General features: G+C 43.3%; 1 protein-coding gene across 2 annotated transcripts in view; it reads right to left on the reverse strand.

The window, feature by feature from the left end:
• The window catches only part of CERS5 (ceramide synthase 5), a 64,833-nt gene that overhangs the window by 25,899 nt on the left and 23,709 nt on the right, over positions 1-15,225 (reverse strand). For both annotated transcript variants that reach the window (XM_018560145.1, XM_018560144.1), the window contains exons 3-4: positions 7,920-8,050; positions 5,879-5,936 (exon numbers count right to left, since the gene is read on the reverse strand). In XM_018560145.1, the coding sequence (XP_018415647.1) occupies positions 5,879-5,936; positions 7,920-8,050 (189 nt within the window). The remainder of the gene's footprint in view (positions 1-5,878; positions 5,937-7,919; positions 8,051-15,225) is intronic.

Consider the following 15,225-nt stretch of genomic DNA (forward strand, 5'->3'; position numbering starts at 1 on the left):
CTGACATCCAGCATCCCCCATACAAACTATTCTATCACTGTGAACTCAGACTTATAGGCTTGTTATTCCTTGGCAACAAAACATTACCATTGAGACTAGGCAAGACAAGTCAGGAGAATGACTATCAGGTATGTGTAGTGATCTTCCGAAGATCAAAAGCTCTCTACTAAATGTACAGAAGGAGGAAGCCTCTCGTGTCACTTGCAGGTTTTCACCAAGACTCGGGGTTGACTAAAGGTTTTTTTTTTTACTAAAGTGCATTGATCTTTAAACTACGTACAGTACTGTACTTTTTACCCCAAATTCTTCCAGACATTTACCAAGTTCACACCCACATGGCTAAATCAGAGTGGTGTGATTTAATATGTAGGTTCAATCACACCCAGCTATCAGAGGATCAATACTATTAAAGCGCTGTGTTTTATGGACAGGCTACTGATAACACTCAGAAATGTATGTGTAAACATGACCCTTACTCTACCCCGACAGGACACAGCTTTCCAACACTCTGTTTACATTGTCATTGAAGCTAAAGCAGCATACATCAGACTCCAGCCGGCTGTGAAGGCGCGACCCAGCCACCAAATGTGGTACTGAGGAGCCAGCATTGTATACATGCAAGTTCCCCCTGGGCATGAGACTGCTCTCAGTCTTCAGTCAGGGGTTACTCATAACAATTTGCTGAAGTGTACTTCTAGGTAAACTTGACATCAAAATCTGCATCTGAATTTGACTATATGCAAAAATATGCGACTTAGGGTCCCCACACACTTTACGATAATCGTGGGAAATCCTGCGATCGTACGATTATCGTAAGGTGTGTGGAAGCCGTGCGACCTCTACTACTGTAAGGTCGCACGACTTTAAACTCACGAACATGTTGGAAAACCCGCCGAGCATCGTACGATGTAGCATGTTCGTAACATAAAAGCCGGACGGGCCGTTCGCCATTGCGGTCATCGGAAGCCCGCCCCTCAGGGGGCGTGGTTTGCGATCATCGCAAGTACGATCTGCCTGTCCAAGATAGGCAGATCGTACGTTTTTTTAAGTACCTTACAACCATCGCAAGACAAAAGTCTTGCGATGGTTGTAAGGTGTGTGCCCAGCCTAACACTGGAAGATCATTTCCAGGGACTGACTGCTAAACTGATAGGTCAAAGCTGGTGACATACAGCATTGTGCAGGAGGATCAAGGGGAATAATACAACCAATTATATTAGGTATTTACATGGAATAAGTTCCTTTTCAATATTGAATAACACTAAAGCCCATTTAACAGTAAAGATAGCAATTTGTTTTATTCGGGCTTATTACAGAAATCAGAGAGGACACTCAAATCATGAGGTTGTCTCTAAAGCTGGCCATACACCTATAGATTATCTGCAGATTTTCTATGCTCAGATGGGAAAAGTACAACAGAATCCTCCATCTACGCTAAACTGTGTGGATGGAGGAATCTCCACCTGGGCCAAGCTTCAGTGTCTTCCTAGTCCGCCCCGCTGGCTGTCAAAATACTTAAATAATCTGACTGGATGTAGGCAATGTTCATGTGTTTTCAGAGCCAGCGGGGCCTACTAGGAAGATACTGCAGCTTGGCCCAGTGGGAGATTCCTCCATCCACACAGTTTAGCGTAGATGGAGGATTCTGTTGCACTTTTTCCATCTGACCACAGAAAGTCTGCAAATAATCTATAGGTGTATGGACAGTAAAGTATGGAAAGTAGCACTAAACTACACCTCCAAACTCATTTAATTAACTGGACTCCAGGTGTCTAAGTTACTGACTCCAATTAGCTTTCATTAAAGCAATTAGTCTAAAGGCCCCTTTCTCACAGGCTGATCTGGAAGGAATCTGTGCAGGGATCCCCTCCTGATCGGAGCAGTAGAGATCAGATGCCACTGCTGTGACATCTGTGTCCGACCAGTGTGTTTTCCCTTCATCTATAACTGAAATGACGGGACCCCATGTTGGTCTATGGGGAATCGGATATAAACAAGATACGTGTCCGTTTACATCAGATTACCCCCCATCTGGCACGATCACGTCTGTCGAAACAGAACACTGTTCGCTTTGTTTTTCTGGGCCTGGGCAGACTAGCATTGGGCATCTGCTCAGGTCCGCTGAACAACTGACAGGCGGACCCGATCAGACCATCAGTGTGAAAGGGGCCTTATATGAAACAACATGATTACATTGTTTCCCACACGCAAATCTCAGATTTTGGCCATTTGTACAGTACTATCCCATAATGAAGAGCATGATCCAACTACAATGTCTGGTAGAAGCAATCCATGGTCATGAATATACTACTCATATCAGGGTGCCTCTTCTACATAGATGTAAATTGTTTAATCCCATCTTACTTGGATAAAGAGTGGGCCGAATAGAGATACCTTACAAGTACTTCTGAAAATCATTCCCACTTCTCAAAGAGAAGATGATAGAAAGATGTTAACCAAACAGATGTTGCTTCAGTTGGTCAGATGTATTAAACAGGAAACAGCGTCACCTTCCAAAGCTACAGCTAATGTGCAGATATCTCACGGCCGGTTCCTCTTGTGAAGAAGGCTAACCAAGGCTAGCATTAGTGTTCAATGTATACTGTGCATAGAGGTGACCCGACATTAAGGCTCAATACAGGGAAATGTGCATCCTCTGTCACACCAAGCTACCACAAGGTTCGCAAGGTTGAGGGAAGCAACAAATTTCCTGAAACCGGCTAAAAAAACTCTCCCTCACACACAAAGAGAACATAAATGTCTTTTATGCAGTATGGACAAGCACCGACTACTGCACAATGGACAAAAACTACTGCAATGGGTTAGGAACTACTGACCAGAAAGGAGAAATCATTCCACCTATTTGTACAGTAATGTTTTATCTCTAGTTATGCCAAGTAAAGATCTTCTGTATACATATTTCTATAAGATTAATGGAGAATTATGGGGCGAGTGAACAACACTCATCCCCATAATTCAATCCGACCTGTGACACTGAAGCGGTCACACATCTGCTCTATTGGCAGGGAGGTCGGCAAACACATATCGCCAATGGCTGACTTACCGATCCTCTCCCTGCAGAGAGCGGTGACCGTCAGTCACCGATCCCCGCAGGGATTTCCCCCACTCCCCTCCCTGACTGGAGGAACGGACAGGGGAGGGGGCATGCAGAGCCAGCTGTCAATCAGCTAGCAGGGTGGATCTAGAAAATATTGTCGGGATCTCTCCCAGCCGTGGCGCGGCTCTGCGCTCTCAGCATGTAACGGAGTTTTGAGCCACTCTAGGACATTAGTATAAGTCCTTCTGTCTCCCTGAAGAAAACTATGGCCAAAAAAGGTTGACCCATAGTTCTCTAAGTATGAAAAAAAAGAAGATCAAAGTGAAGCTCAAACTGGCTAATTACACTTTACAAGAGCATAAAAAGGAAACTATAACTAAGTTTTTTTCTAGCTATATACGTGGATTATCAGCTTAAAGGAGAACTATGGGGTCAGTGTTTTTCCCCATAGGTTCTCCTTAGGGTAACGGGAGGACACAAACTAGCGTCCTCCCGTTACCCTAAGCTCAGTATACCGCGAGCTACAGCTCGCGGTATACTGAGACGCCGCAGCCGGAGCGGATCCCGACTTAGATGACGGGATCTGCCCAGCTGCGTGAGTGACAGCTGGCTCTGCCTATCTAGAGGCAGAGCCAGCTGTACCCGCCCCCTCCCCCGACCGTGTCGCCAGTCAGCGCTGGCAGATCGGAGCGGGGAGAGGGGAATCCAGCCCCTCCCCCTGTCATGGCAGAGAGCCGTGACAGGATCGAGAGGTGAGCGAACCAGGTATGTGTTCGCTCACCTCCCGATCTACTGAGCCGACCTGTGACAGTCTCATTGTCACAGGTCGGCTAGAACTATGAGGTGAGTGAAAAGCACTCACCTCATAGTTCTCCTTTAAGGTGAATAGTCTCATCTGTGTGTGTCGAAGAGCAATTCCAGGCAACAAATGAAGTCAGGTAACTACCAACACAAGCCAGCAAATATTTCACGCTGCAAAATTAGAAAATGCCCTCACATTTGCCTGAATTTGTAATCCCCTGCCGTCAGGCCTCACAAGGTCAACAAGGGTGAACTTCCTGAAGCCTGGGTTTTGTAACTTCCACTGTATGCTTGACGGTTACCTAACTCCGATTGTCAGCTCGGAGAAATGTCCTCCTACTAGTCTGTGAAGTGTGAAAGACACAATGACAGGTATACTTGAAAAACAGGACATTTTAAATATTAGAGACTTTTGCTCTAAAGAGGAACGTTACCCATATCTTTGAAATGACAACAAAGTCACCTTTAGAAATGTTTAGTAATGACAATCTACAAACACAAACTTGTAGATAATTGCCGGCTTTTTAAACTTTGTGAACCTTATTTCTAATTTCCTCCCCATTCTTCTTACGGTGGCCATATATCTTCCTTTATTTCCTGGAACATGTGACTAGGACATGTGACCATGCACATCATCTCAGGGGAGGAAAATGTCTTTCCCGGGGTCTCATGAGATTACAGATCAGATTTCCCAGCAATGATCTGCTGCTGTAATCTTTCCAGGATGCAACACTTGGGCACATGACATCACTAATGCCCAAGAGGACCAGAAAGTGGAAAATAATTGTAAGTAAAATAGGTTTGTTCAGCTAATGGATGTAAGATGGATTTCATATCAGAATGCAGAGCTGCACACTGATGTGATTTTTAGCGAAAGAGGGTAAAAGTCCAATTTAACAAACTATCTGTGAAACCGTTCCTTGTAGAATAGTTGATTTCCTAGTCCCCTGCTGAGCTCTGTGGTTGCTTCTGCCAACCGCCAAGTCACTATAGGGCACAGGAGTGACATAACTGTCAGGAGATCAATAAGGTAGGCAAAGAATAAAAAGCCGACAATTATCTAGAAGTATGTGTGTAGATTGTCATTACTAAACATCTCTAAAGGTGTGTTTGTTGTCATTTTAAAGATATGGGTAACGTTTCTCTTTAACTGAATTGCCACATTACATACTTAAAAAAAAAAAAAAATATCATCATCTGGGATAGGCCCAAACTAGGGTTTATGGACATTCTATAAAAACACATTAGCCTTGCTGATCCCAGTATTTCTTCATGCCACGATTTCATGACTTGTGGAACCGGAGTTAATATTTAATGATGTTAAGAGATGATATTAGAATGAAAACACAGCTATATTAGCAGGCAGGAAGCATCTGCACTTTGAACTTAGCAAGAGATAATGCTAAGAAAAATACTGTGCATCTCATCCAATTGGGCTGGTTACTCTGCCAGACGAAAGGATTACACATTGCTTGGCTTATTTTAAATCAAACTTTGTAAAAGCTGCCAAATTCTATTCATTGTCAAACTAGAACCTTCATTTTTGTATACTCTGGAAAAATCACTCACTTATCAGTTTTCCAAAGGTTCAGGAGAGCTCTGCTCCACTTCAAACATTTTATCTGCGTCTAAAAATTATTTGTTTCCCATGTTAAGTGGTCAGTCCACCCAAAAGTAATGTGTTAGTTAATTGGATCACCCGCTCATATCTTCATTTCCATAGGGGATTAGATAGTCAGATTAAGTAGAGAGTTCTCAGGTCAGCCCATCCAATACACCCATTACCGTGGAGGGTATTTATTATTTATTGCACAGCAAATGGCAAAAGGATAAGTGATACTCCACAGCAGAAGATGGCTACTGGAGCCGGGCAGGGCTACTGGAGCCGGGCAGGGCTTTTACTCCATCCACACTGCATGGATTGGAAAGTAGAGTGATCTCTCTCAAAATCTAAACTGTGTATGGCTGGCTTTAGTTTGTGCAGCTTGACCTGAAGATAAAAATCACAGGGCTACTCACCGACCAGAGAAACCATAATCCATAGGAAAAGATATACAAATAAAATATAAACCGCCACCTAGAAAGAACATAGGATGAGGTTAGTGTGGAAAAGCAAATGTGTTATACCATAACCTAGGAAAGGGAAGAAATATGATTTAGAAAACTTCAGAGCCACAAATATGAAGAGAAAAATCTAATAACACCATTCACAATAAAGCTGATTATCAGCATGAGAACAGGGGCAGGCAAATGGATGCAAGGAGCCAGCAATTTTGTGTAACCCCCATATAAATGCAAATACAAAAACACACGTCGAGTGCGCCTACGTGCGATAACTATTGCGCCACACGTTACTTATCAGCGCAAACGTCGGAGCGCGAGCAATAATTCTAGGACCATCAATCACTATTGGCACTAAATTGAGGAGCGGTAAAAGCTTTTAAAGCATCGACTTTGGCCAATTATGGGTATGGTAGGTCTTTGTTTTTATCGCGATTTCACGGGCGCACACAATTTTAAAAAGGTATGACCTGTTTGGTGTCTATTTACCCCATGTGACCCCGTCTTTTATATTTTACCCAAAAATTGGCTAATTTAGGGAAAAGAGGTTTTTTTTTGGTTTTTTTAAATCAACTTTTTCTTAACATATCTCTTCATTACATAGATTACATCACATAAAATAATACATACAACACAATATTAATGTTAACATAACTAAAATAGATCAACAGCAACCACAAAAAAAGGAGGGGGAGCGTACCTCCCCTTTCACTTTACCTTGACTTATTATAATTATACAGGATTTATATAGCGCCAACAATTTGTGCAGCGCTTTACAAAAGGATTATTCATTTCCCTATTCAAATACATATTTTTGAAAAAGTGAGGAAAAAAAAAAAAGGGAGTATGAGCTCCAAAAAGAGAAAAAAAAAAATGAAGAGTTGCATAGATGTGCTACAATATAACAATACATCTTAACCAATTGTGGTGTGACAAAAAATAAAAAATAAGGGGAGAGGGAGATGGAGGTTCTCACCCTTTTCCCCTTCCCTACAGTAGGACAGTGAATACATTATTCATTTCCCTTACTCAAATAACTATGTGTACAGAAGGTAAAAACTAAACAAAAGGCCAAAAAAACAAAAAATAAAAGTACCTCCAGACCTTTTGTATCAACATTCCTACCTCATCCATTAATCATGTATTTGGGATTCCATAACACTGAACTTTAAACCAAAGCGACACTTTCCACATATCTTACATGCTAATACAATCTCCACATATTGAACAGAATTTTTGAATTTGAGCCACTTGGCCCATATCTCACAAGAACACATATAAGTATCTCTCAGGTCAGCTGTAGGTTCCTCCATTTCCCTGTAATGGTCATTTATTTGAAACCACGACCCAATAGATGGTTCTGACCATAATCTCGAAGACTGAGATATTCGCCTTTGCCGCACTTACCAAAAATGGTAAAAAAGATTTTGTGAATGTTCCTACTGGGAGATCCGTGCAGTGAAATAAAGAAACCCATGGGTCCAGATACATCAGAATTATCTATTCTAAATCTATCTATCTATCTCAGTAACTTTGGTTCATATATGGTGGTCTTGCCTAATTATCCAATGTGCCTATTAAACCACAGGTCCTTCAACATTCCTTGGGGTAATCCCTAAAAAATCTCCCCAACAAAGAGGGGTTTTTTTTTTTTAATCTTCTGTATTTTGTTCATTATATAGTAAAAAAATAAAAACCACGGTGGTGATTTAATACCAGCAAAAGAAAGCTCTATGTGTCCCTAAAAAAAAAAAAACGGTATAAAATGAATCCCGGTAAAGCGTTGCATGACAGAATAAATGTCAAGGTACCAGAACGTTGATACTGGAAAAATGGCTTGGCCAGGAAGGGGGTTTAACACCCCGGTCTATAAGTGGTTAAAGAACATGAAGTCTTTATTGAATCTGGCCTGTTTTCATAATGGAAAAGTCATGTGAATACCCTGTGTTTTATCAGCAAACACTTCTATTACAATAATAGACAAGACGCATCCACTCACATGCTCTCCGAAAATTTTGTTACTAAGCTCGGCTTATCCTGATTCCGCCTTTGTCTGAACCACCTCTGGATCTTTCGTGCATCCCAGTCCAGCTGCTTTGACAGGCCCTCCAGGTGCTTTCCATCAGGACACTGGACAACACAACGACAAACAGATGTCAAATACAAAGTATTCTACATACATATCCCAAAAAAACATTTGAAAGCAAGCAAAACCCGATTATATTATTTAACAAACACATGCACATCACTGAGACTGCAAACTTGCTTCTCCACGTATAAAAACAATCTTTGTATTTTTGCAAAGACACAAGGCAGTTTCAAGCAACACCTCTAATTTACATCCAGCAGGAAAACCAAGATGAGCCCCAATAGTCCAAGAGTTGTGTAACCAGAGGACCTCGGGCCACACATGGTCCAGGACCGCTCGGGTAAGGGCCTGTTCGCACCAAGGCAAGTGAATTGTGTTGCCATGTGTTGCATGCGCTACTTTTTTCAACTGCAAGGCAACCCACGGTATTGAGATACCGTGCACTCCAGCACCGCGGAGCGCATTGTGGCCGGGAGGTGCGTTTGGGATGCCATTCAAATGAAGGTCAACACAACACACCTGCCACACTGCAACGCATGGTAGGTACGTTGCTTGGTACCATGCGACTAACACATGGTCTTGGTCTGAATGGGCCCTAAAAGTGGTCCAAGGTGAAAAAAAAAAAAAGGAGTTGTTCACACCATTTCCAGTAAGGTGCGTTTTTTTTTAAACGCACCAAAAACACATACTCAGTGATTTCTATCTGTTTTAGCGAGGCTGTGCAGATTATGGTGTGAGCAAGCCCTCAAGGACAGGATGTCTGATCTATATCCCGCTGTAATGCTAGCCATACATTGTTAGAATTTCCTCCAATTCCCAGTAATCGGACAAAATTCTTACTGTGGGTGGCCCTGCCGGCTCTACAATTGTCCAATCAGCTGGGTTGAAAGTTTTCGGCTGAGCGGCGAGTGCAGCCATTCAGCTCCAGTCATTGTTCATGTATTCTGATAGTGGCGGGGTCCATCGATGCTTATTAGCGTGGACTGAGGAATCTGTGTATGGTCAGCATAGCTGAAAAAATGAAATGGTACTAAAACTACCATAGATGACAAATGTAATATTACATATATTCAGCACTGTTAGGGATTCATTGTGGCACAGTTGGCCCTCATTTATGTGATTTACACACCAGAATCAGACTACATTACTAAGGTGGCGACACCAGCTTCCCCTTTTGTAGCTATGCAACGTCCAGTGTTAGGGCAATCCTGTCCCTGGAGGCAACTCAACAGCAACAGGATTGCTAAGTGAGCAAGCAGAACACTCATCAGCTTCTATGGCATTGTTTACTCACAGACCACTCTCCCGGCTGCCACGTCAACAATGCTTAACCACCCTCCTCCCCGCTGGGAGCTTGCTGCGGTCTGTGTCCCCTTCAATCCCCGCTGCCCTCTCCCGTCTGTATTGGGGGGGACAGTGCCTGGGTGTCAGGGCGCCAGCGCCGCTCTCAGAGAGGTGTATGGAAGGCGCAGGACCGTTTCTACTGTACGGTCGCACGTCTTTTGTCGTCTCCCGAGCAGGCTCGAAAACCCGCCGAGAATTGTACAATTGTCGGCGGGTTAGTGGCGTTCTCGGGAGACAAATGCCGCGCGGGCCGGTGCCCGTGCGTCATTGGGGTCATCGGAAGCCCACCCCTCAGCAGGGCGGGGTTTCAATGATCGCAAGTACGATCTGCCTGTCCAAGATGGGCAGATCGTACAAGCTTTTAATTACTTTACAACCAATGCACGACTCAAGTTGTGTGATGGTTGTAAAGTGTATAGCCAGCTTTACACAGTGACCAGACTCATACCGGCAGGTGAGCGGGGGAAGGGGGCTTAGAGTACACACAGCTGGCTGTCCTCTGGCCAGGGAAGGTGGCGGAGCGTGACAGGAGGAAGTGACGGAGCGGGGGAACTGTACACTATATTTGGGGGTGCAAAAGCCAGCCTGCTATTGCAGTTTGAAACAGCCAATAGCAGGCTGGCTATTGCACACACCCACTGCCTGCCATGTTTTCATTGCCTGGCTGAAGCTATCCAAGCCATGTGTGCATGAATAGCCCCTTTGAAGTGGAAATGTGACTCTAGGGGTCCCCTAATATCACCTTAAAGAGAACCTGTTCTCCAATGTGCTATCACATAGGGGGCTTGTGAGCCCCCTTATGTGATAGCAAAGAAGTAACAAAAAAACAAAAATAAGTAGTTCAAAAACAAGTCGGTTGCACCAATGCACCAAAATGATGATTGTGATTATTTTATATACAATTGTATTTTTTTTTGGTCCAATTTCGGAGTGTTTTTAATAAAAAAGTTTGCCTAGTTTATTATATTGTCATGGACATTTCCCAATTCGGATTTTAAATCCATGAAACTAATTAAAATATCTAATATAATACATACAATTATTTAAAAAATAAATGGAAAAAAATCATTTTCAGTTTCAGCAGGAAAAATTCTGCTGTGGGAGGTGCCTTGCGGTGCCATTCATTTCAATGACACCCCAAAACACTCCTCCCGCCCGCAGTATGATCGCCTGCACTGGAACGCGTGGCACCGCAATGCCGTGCGTTCCAGTGCAGTACGATGGCAAACATTTTTTAAAACTTTATGGTTTGTAACACTACATTTCTGTATTTTATTTACAAATTAGCCAACTAATCGATTAGGAAAATAGTCATTACTAGCGGCTCTATTATGAAATTACAACTTATTGTCCTTGTTTCTAATAGGATGATATGGACCGCATGCTCACGTAGCAGTGTGCAAATAATAAATAATGAGCACAATTCACTATGCTATAATAATAACCATAATTTTTAACAATGAAAGCTGAAAATAGTCATTATATAAATAGCATGTTCTAGCTCAGTGAACAGAGCCAATTGTGGGTTGGACATGAACTCTCCTCTTGACCCAAGTATAGATGCTGCAACTATCAGACGGCAAAACTTTAACTCATCAAATATGTTCAACTGCCACCAAAATGTCTGATGCCAGAAAGAAAATCCACTTCCAAATAAATGGGAAGATAAACAATATCGTGGAATCACCATCCGTCATCAGTTCTGCTTGTGAACCACAGCATGTCAGCAAACTGTTACTACATGGCCCACATTACAACCAATACATTTCATTCAATGGAAATTCTAGACAAAAAAAATGAACGCATTCCGTGAGCTACAACAAGACAAATGAGCAAAAGTCAGGAAGCTCACTCTGCGTACTTAAGGACTCGTTCACACAGCTGCACCGCCGCAGAGCGTCATAAACCATTAGGAAGGGGAGTATTTCAGCTCCTGGGAGCCACAAGTGTTTGTGTACAGCGGCAACAAGGGGTCTGTACAAAATCAATGACAGGCTGACAGACATGGATACAAGTACACATCTGATCGGTTACATGGACAGATGAGATCACATAACCCTCCTTGGGCTTGCATAAGGCTGGGCACACACCTTACAACCATCGCAAGACTTTTGTCTTGCGATGGTTGTAAGGTAATTTAAAAAACGTATGATCTGCCTATCTTGGACAGGCAGATCATACTTGCGATGATCGCAAGCCACGCCCCCGAGGGGCGGGCTTCCGATGACCGAAATGCCGAACGGGCAGTGTGCGCTTGCGCACACCGGCCCGTCCGGCTTTTATCGTACGAACATGCTACACACCCGCCGAACATCGTACGATGCTCGGCGGGTTTTTCGAACATGTTCGTAAGTTAAAAGTCGTGCGACCTTAGAGTAGTAGAGGTCGCACGGCTTCCACCCACCGTACGATAATCGTACGATTGCGGGATTTCCCGCGATTATCGTACGATCACAAGGTGTGTGGGGACCTTAAATCTGTAGCAATCAATCATTGATGTGTACAGATTGCTGGCCATGGCTGTGGCTCCCAGGGACACAAATACATCCCCTCTTGACAATGTACGGCCCTCTGCAGCCAAGTGAGCCCTAGATCTGAGCGATGTGCTACCTCTGCTTTCATAGGCACACATCTGAATGAAATCACAAGAAAGGCAACTCCTGGATCATGAACCTCCACTCTCTCTGCATCTCCAATCACATTCAAAACTTCCAAGACAGGTTAGGACTTTTTTTTTAGTTTTGGATAGACAAAGTGAGGGTTATAACCCCTGCCAGCTTTTTTTGCCATCTGTGAACTCCCTTCACTTCCTGTCCAGTAGTCACTACAGGAAGCGAGAGGAAATACTTCCAAATTGAGGGAAATCTCTGGTGGTCAGTAGGGTCACCAAACCTAGTGTCCCCATTGGAAGATTTCTCATCTATTCCTGTATTGATGACAACCCCAAATACATAGGAGGAATCTTTGATGGGGACACAGACAGCAATCAAAACCTGACAGGGGTTCTAATCCCTCGACCACTCCAGAGACCGGTCTATAAGCAATCCAGGTCTGAGGATCGGGTTATTTTCTTCCCTTAGGGCCCATTCACACCACATCCAGATAATCTCCAGACCCAAAATGCATCCTAATGTATCCCTATGCTATTTCTGGCCTCTGTTCACACCAGCGCAGTCCGTTCCAGACCAGACCAGACAAATACTGCATGTCCTATTTTGTCTGGTCTGGAATGCGGCCAGGTTCACACCATTTTCCAGACCAGATCTGGACAAGAAAAAGGTGTGAACCTGCCCTTAACCAAAACGAGCAGTTAGCTCTTGTACTATGGGGGTAGCCCCACTGCAAGGATTAATAAAACATGTCTCTGGAGTTCTTTAAAAAAGAATCACTTAAATATTCACCTTTTTTCCAATCTTGTATTTTTAAGAGCTGCTGCTAGACTCATCCACCTCTCAACTGCTCAGTATCCACAACCCCTCTCTGCCAATCCTTCCAGCATCAGATTAATGTAAAAAAATAAAAAAAAATAAACAGTTTTTAAAGTGTGAAGCTACTAAAATAATTGAACACAAAGACCTCATTCACACGCAACGCAAGGGCAAAATTGTATATTGCGTATATACGCATGTATGCGCGTATGTGCGCATATGCATGCACTTTATGCAATTCCAGAATGCATCATTTGTAATAGAAATTTTAGTGAACTGTACGCACGCATGTGTGTATACGCGTGTATGCACAGAAAATACGCATAAATACACTGCTCGGACGCATCTCGGTTCCATTCTGTTTTTGCGCATTTTTACGCTACACAAATATACGGCTCCATACGCAGCTATGTGTATGGAGCCATTTATTTGCAGATGCTGCATATGGTGCAATACACACTTATGCGCGGCAGTGTGAATGAGGCCTAAATCTAGATTTTTAAAAACAAACTACATGTATCTTTTAATTAGCTAGTAAGCACCTCAGCAACCACTCAGTGTATCTCAGTCCTCTCTGCCAATCCCTCCACTGGCTTCCAATAGCCCCTTGTAAAAATACTAATACTACATCTACAACCTAGTCTTGAGGGCCGGATAACATGAGCTATGGTGTATTGCAGCAACATTGGCTGCTGGAACGCACCTGAGCGCATCCAGGCCGGATTCCTGCGTTGCCCTTTCCTCCACAAGCAGGGTCATTCTTCTGTGTCTGTGTGTGTGTGTGTGTGTGTGTGTGTGTGTGTGTGTGTGTGTGTGTATACACACACACGCACAGTATAATGTATGTAATTGTTCTGGCTCCCCATATTCTCCAAAGCTCTGTGCAAACTGTTGGCGCTAAATATATTCTGAATAATAATAAATTTAATAAGAGAAGGCAGATAAAATCCCTGATGTCCTCACAAACATGTATGTGCAAACCTGCTCACTATGCAACGCTGACCGACATCACAGCTTAGACCAGTGTGTTGGCTAAGAAAACAGAATGGTATAAACTGACTGCCAAGTAAGGACAAATATTGGCAGTATGTATAAAATCAGAAAAATGACATTATATGATAGATATCAGTCACACTTGTAGTTGATTTCCACAAACTGATGCAAAGAAAACCAAAAGCTAAAAACCATTAAGGTTTCATCTTAACCTGTTCTGCTTTGTTCCAATATTCTCGGTGTGTCTTTTCCTGTGACACTAACTAAACAAAACTCATGATGGATCTGTATAACATGTCTATAGCACATAGCCTGACACCTAGGCGATAATTAATTCAGACCTTCCAGCTCATGTTTGGTGTGCGTTCGGCACCCACTGAAATCAATGGGGACATGTGCTGAACGTGGCAAACAAAAGCCCACAATGTGTGTTCCCAATACCCCCATATGTGAATGGGGGCTTAATGTTTAATGCAGCTCTGTCTACCTCCCACACCCTGTGCTTTCCATATTTCTGAGAGGAGTAACAATCCGACTGAAAAAGCCATCTTGCCCTTGACATTTCTACTAGGATCAATCAGCCCAGACATGGTGAATAGACAAATGACCATTTCCATACCTACCTAATCGTTTACTGGATAGACTCTCTCAACCTTATTATATCTATTGGTAACTTTAAAGCCCATCTCCGAGGAAGGTGGCACCCCCCTCGTCTCAGCAGCAGAGAGCTTCCCAGCTCTGAACACAGCTTCCTCCCAGCAGCCGCACAAGGTAAGGGGGAGCACTGTAATGTAAGGGAGGGTGGGCGACTCGACTTCAAATGTAAGAGGGGGGTAGGGTACTCTGGACATGTGGTTTTAATTATGAGAATAATACAATTTAATGCCAGTTTAAAAGAAGGGTCGCACAATGCTGGTATCGTCCACAAGAAATGTTATGGTTCTGTCTGAACAGTCTCCAATAAAGTTTCTTGTGGATGATACCAGCAGTGTGCGACCCTCCTTTCCAGACTTGCATCATCCGCTACAGGAGTGTGAGTGGGTTGCGTGCCGGTGTGCACCTGCCCTTCACTGCGCTGCGACGGTTACATACATACATTTATATAGTCTTACAGATACAACAATATGGACCCAGGCACTCCAATTGCAAATCAGATTTGTCTATTAATTGACGTACATGCAGCTCATGTTTGCACGGAGTGTGTTATGCTATGCTGCATGTACATCAATAAATAGACGTATCTAATCTGCAATTGGAGTGCCGGTGTCCATATTCTTACTTATGCACAGAGACGGTGGCCATCCGTCGACTACCATTGCACCCACCTAATCTTCATGGAACAATGGTCAGAAGTGCGATGGGCACATGGACTGTTACAGATAGAACTGGTCCTTTGAGGGCAACCATAATGCTGATGCGGCCCGTTATGAAATTGAGTTTGACACCCCTGC

The sequence above is a fragment of the Nanorana parkeri genome, unplaced genomic scaffold (genome assembly GCF_000935625.1).
Source record: "Nanorana parkeri isolate BGI_ZX_2015 unplaced genomic scaffold, ASM93562v1 scaffold434, whole genome shotgun sequence".
Taxonomy (NCBI): domain Eukaryota; kingdom Metazoa; phylum Chordata; class Amphibia; order Anura; family Dicroglossidae; genus Nanorana; species Nanorana parkeri.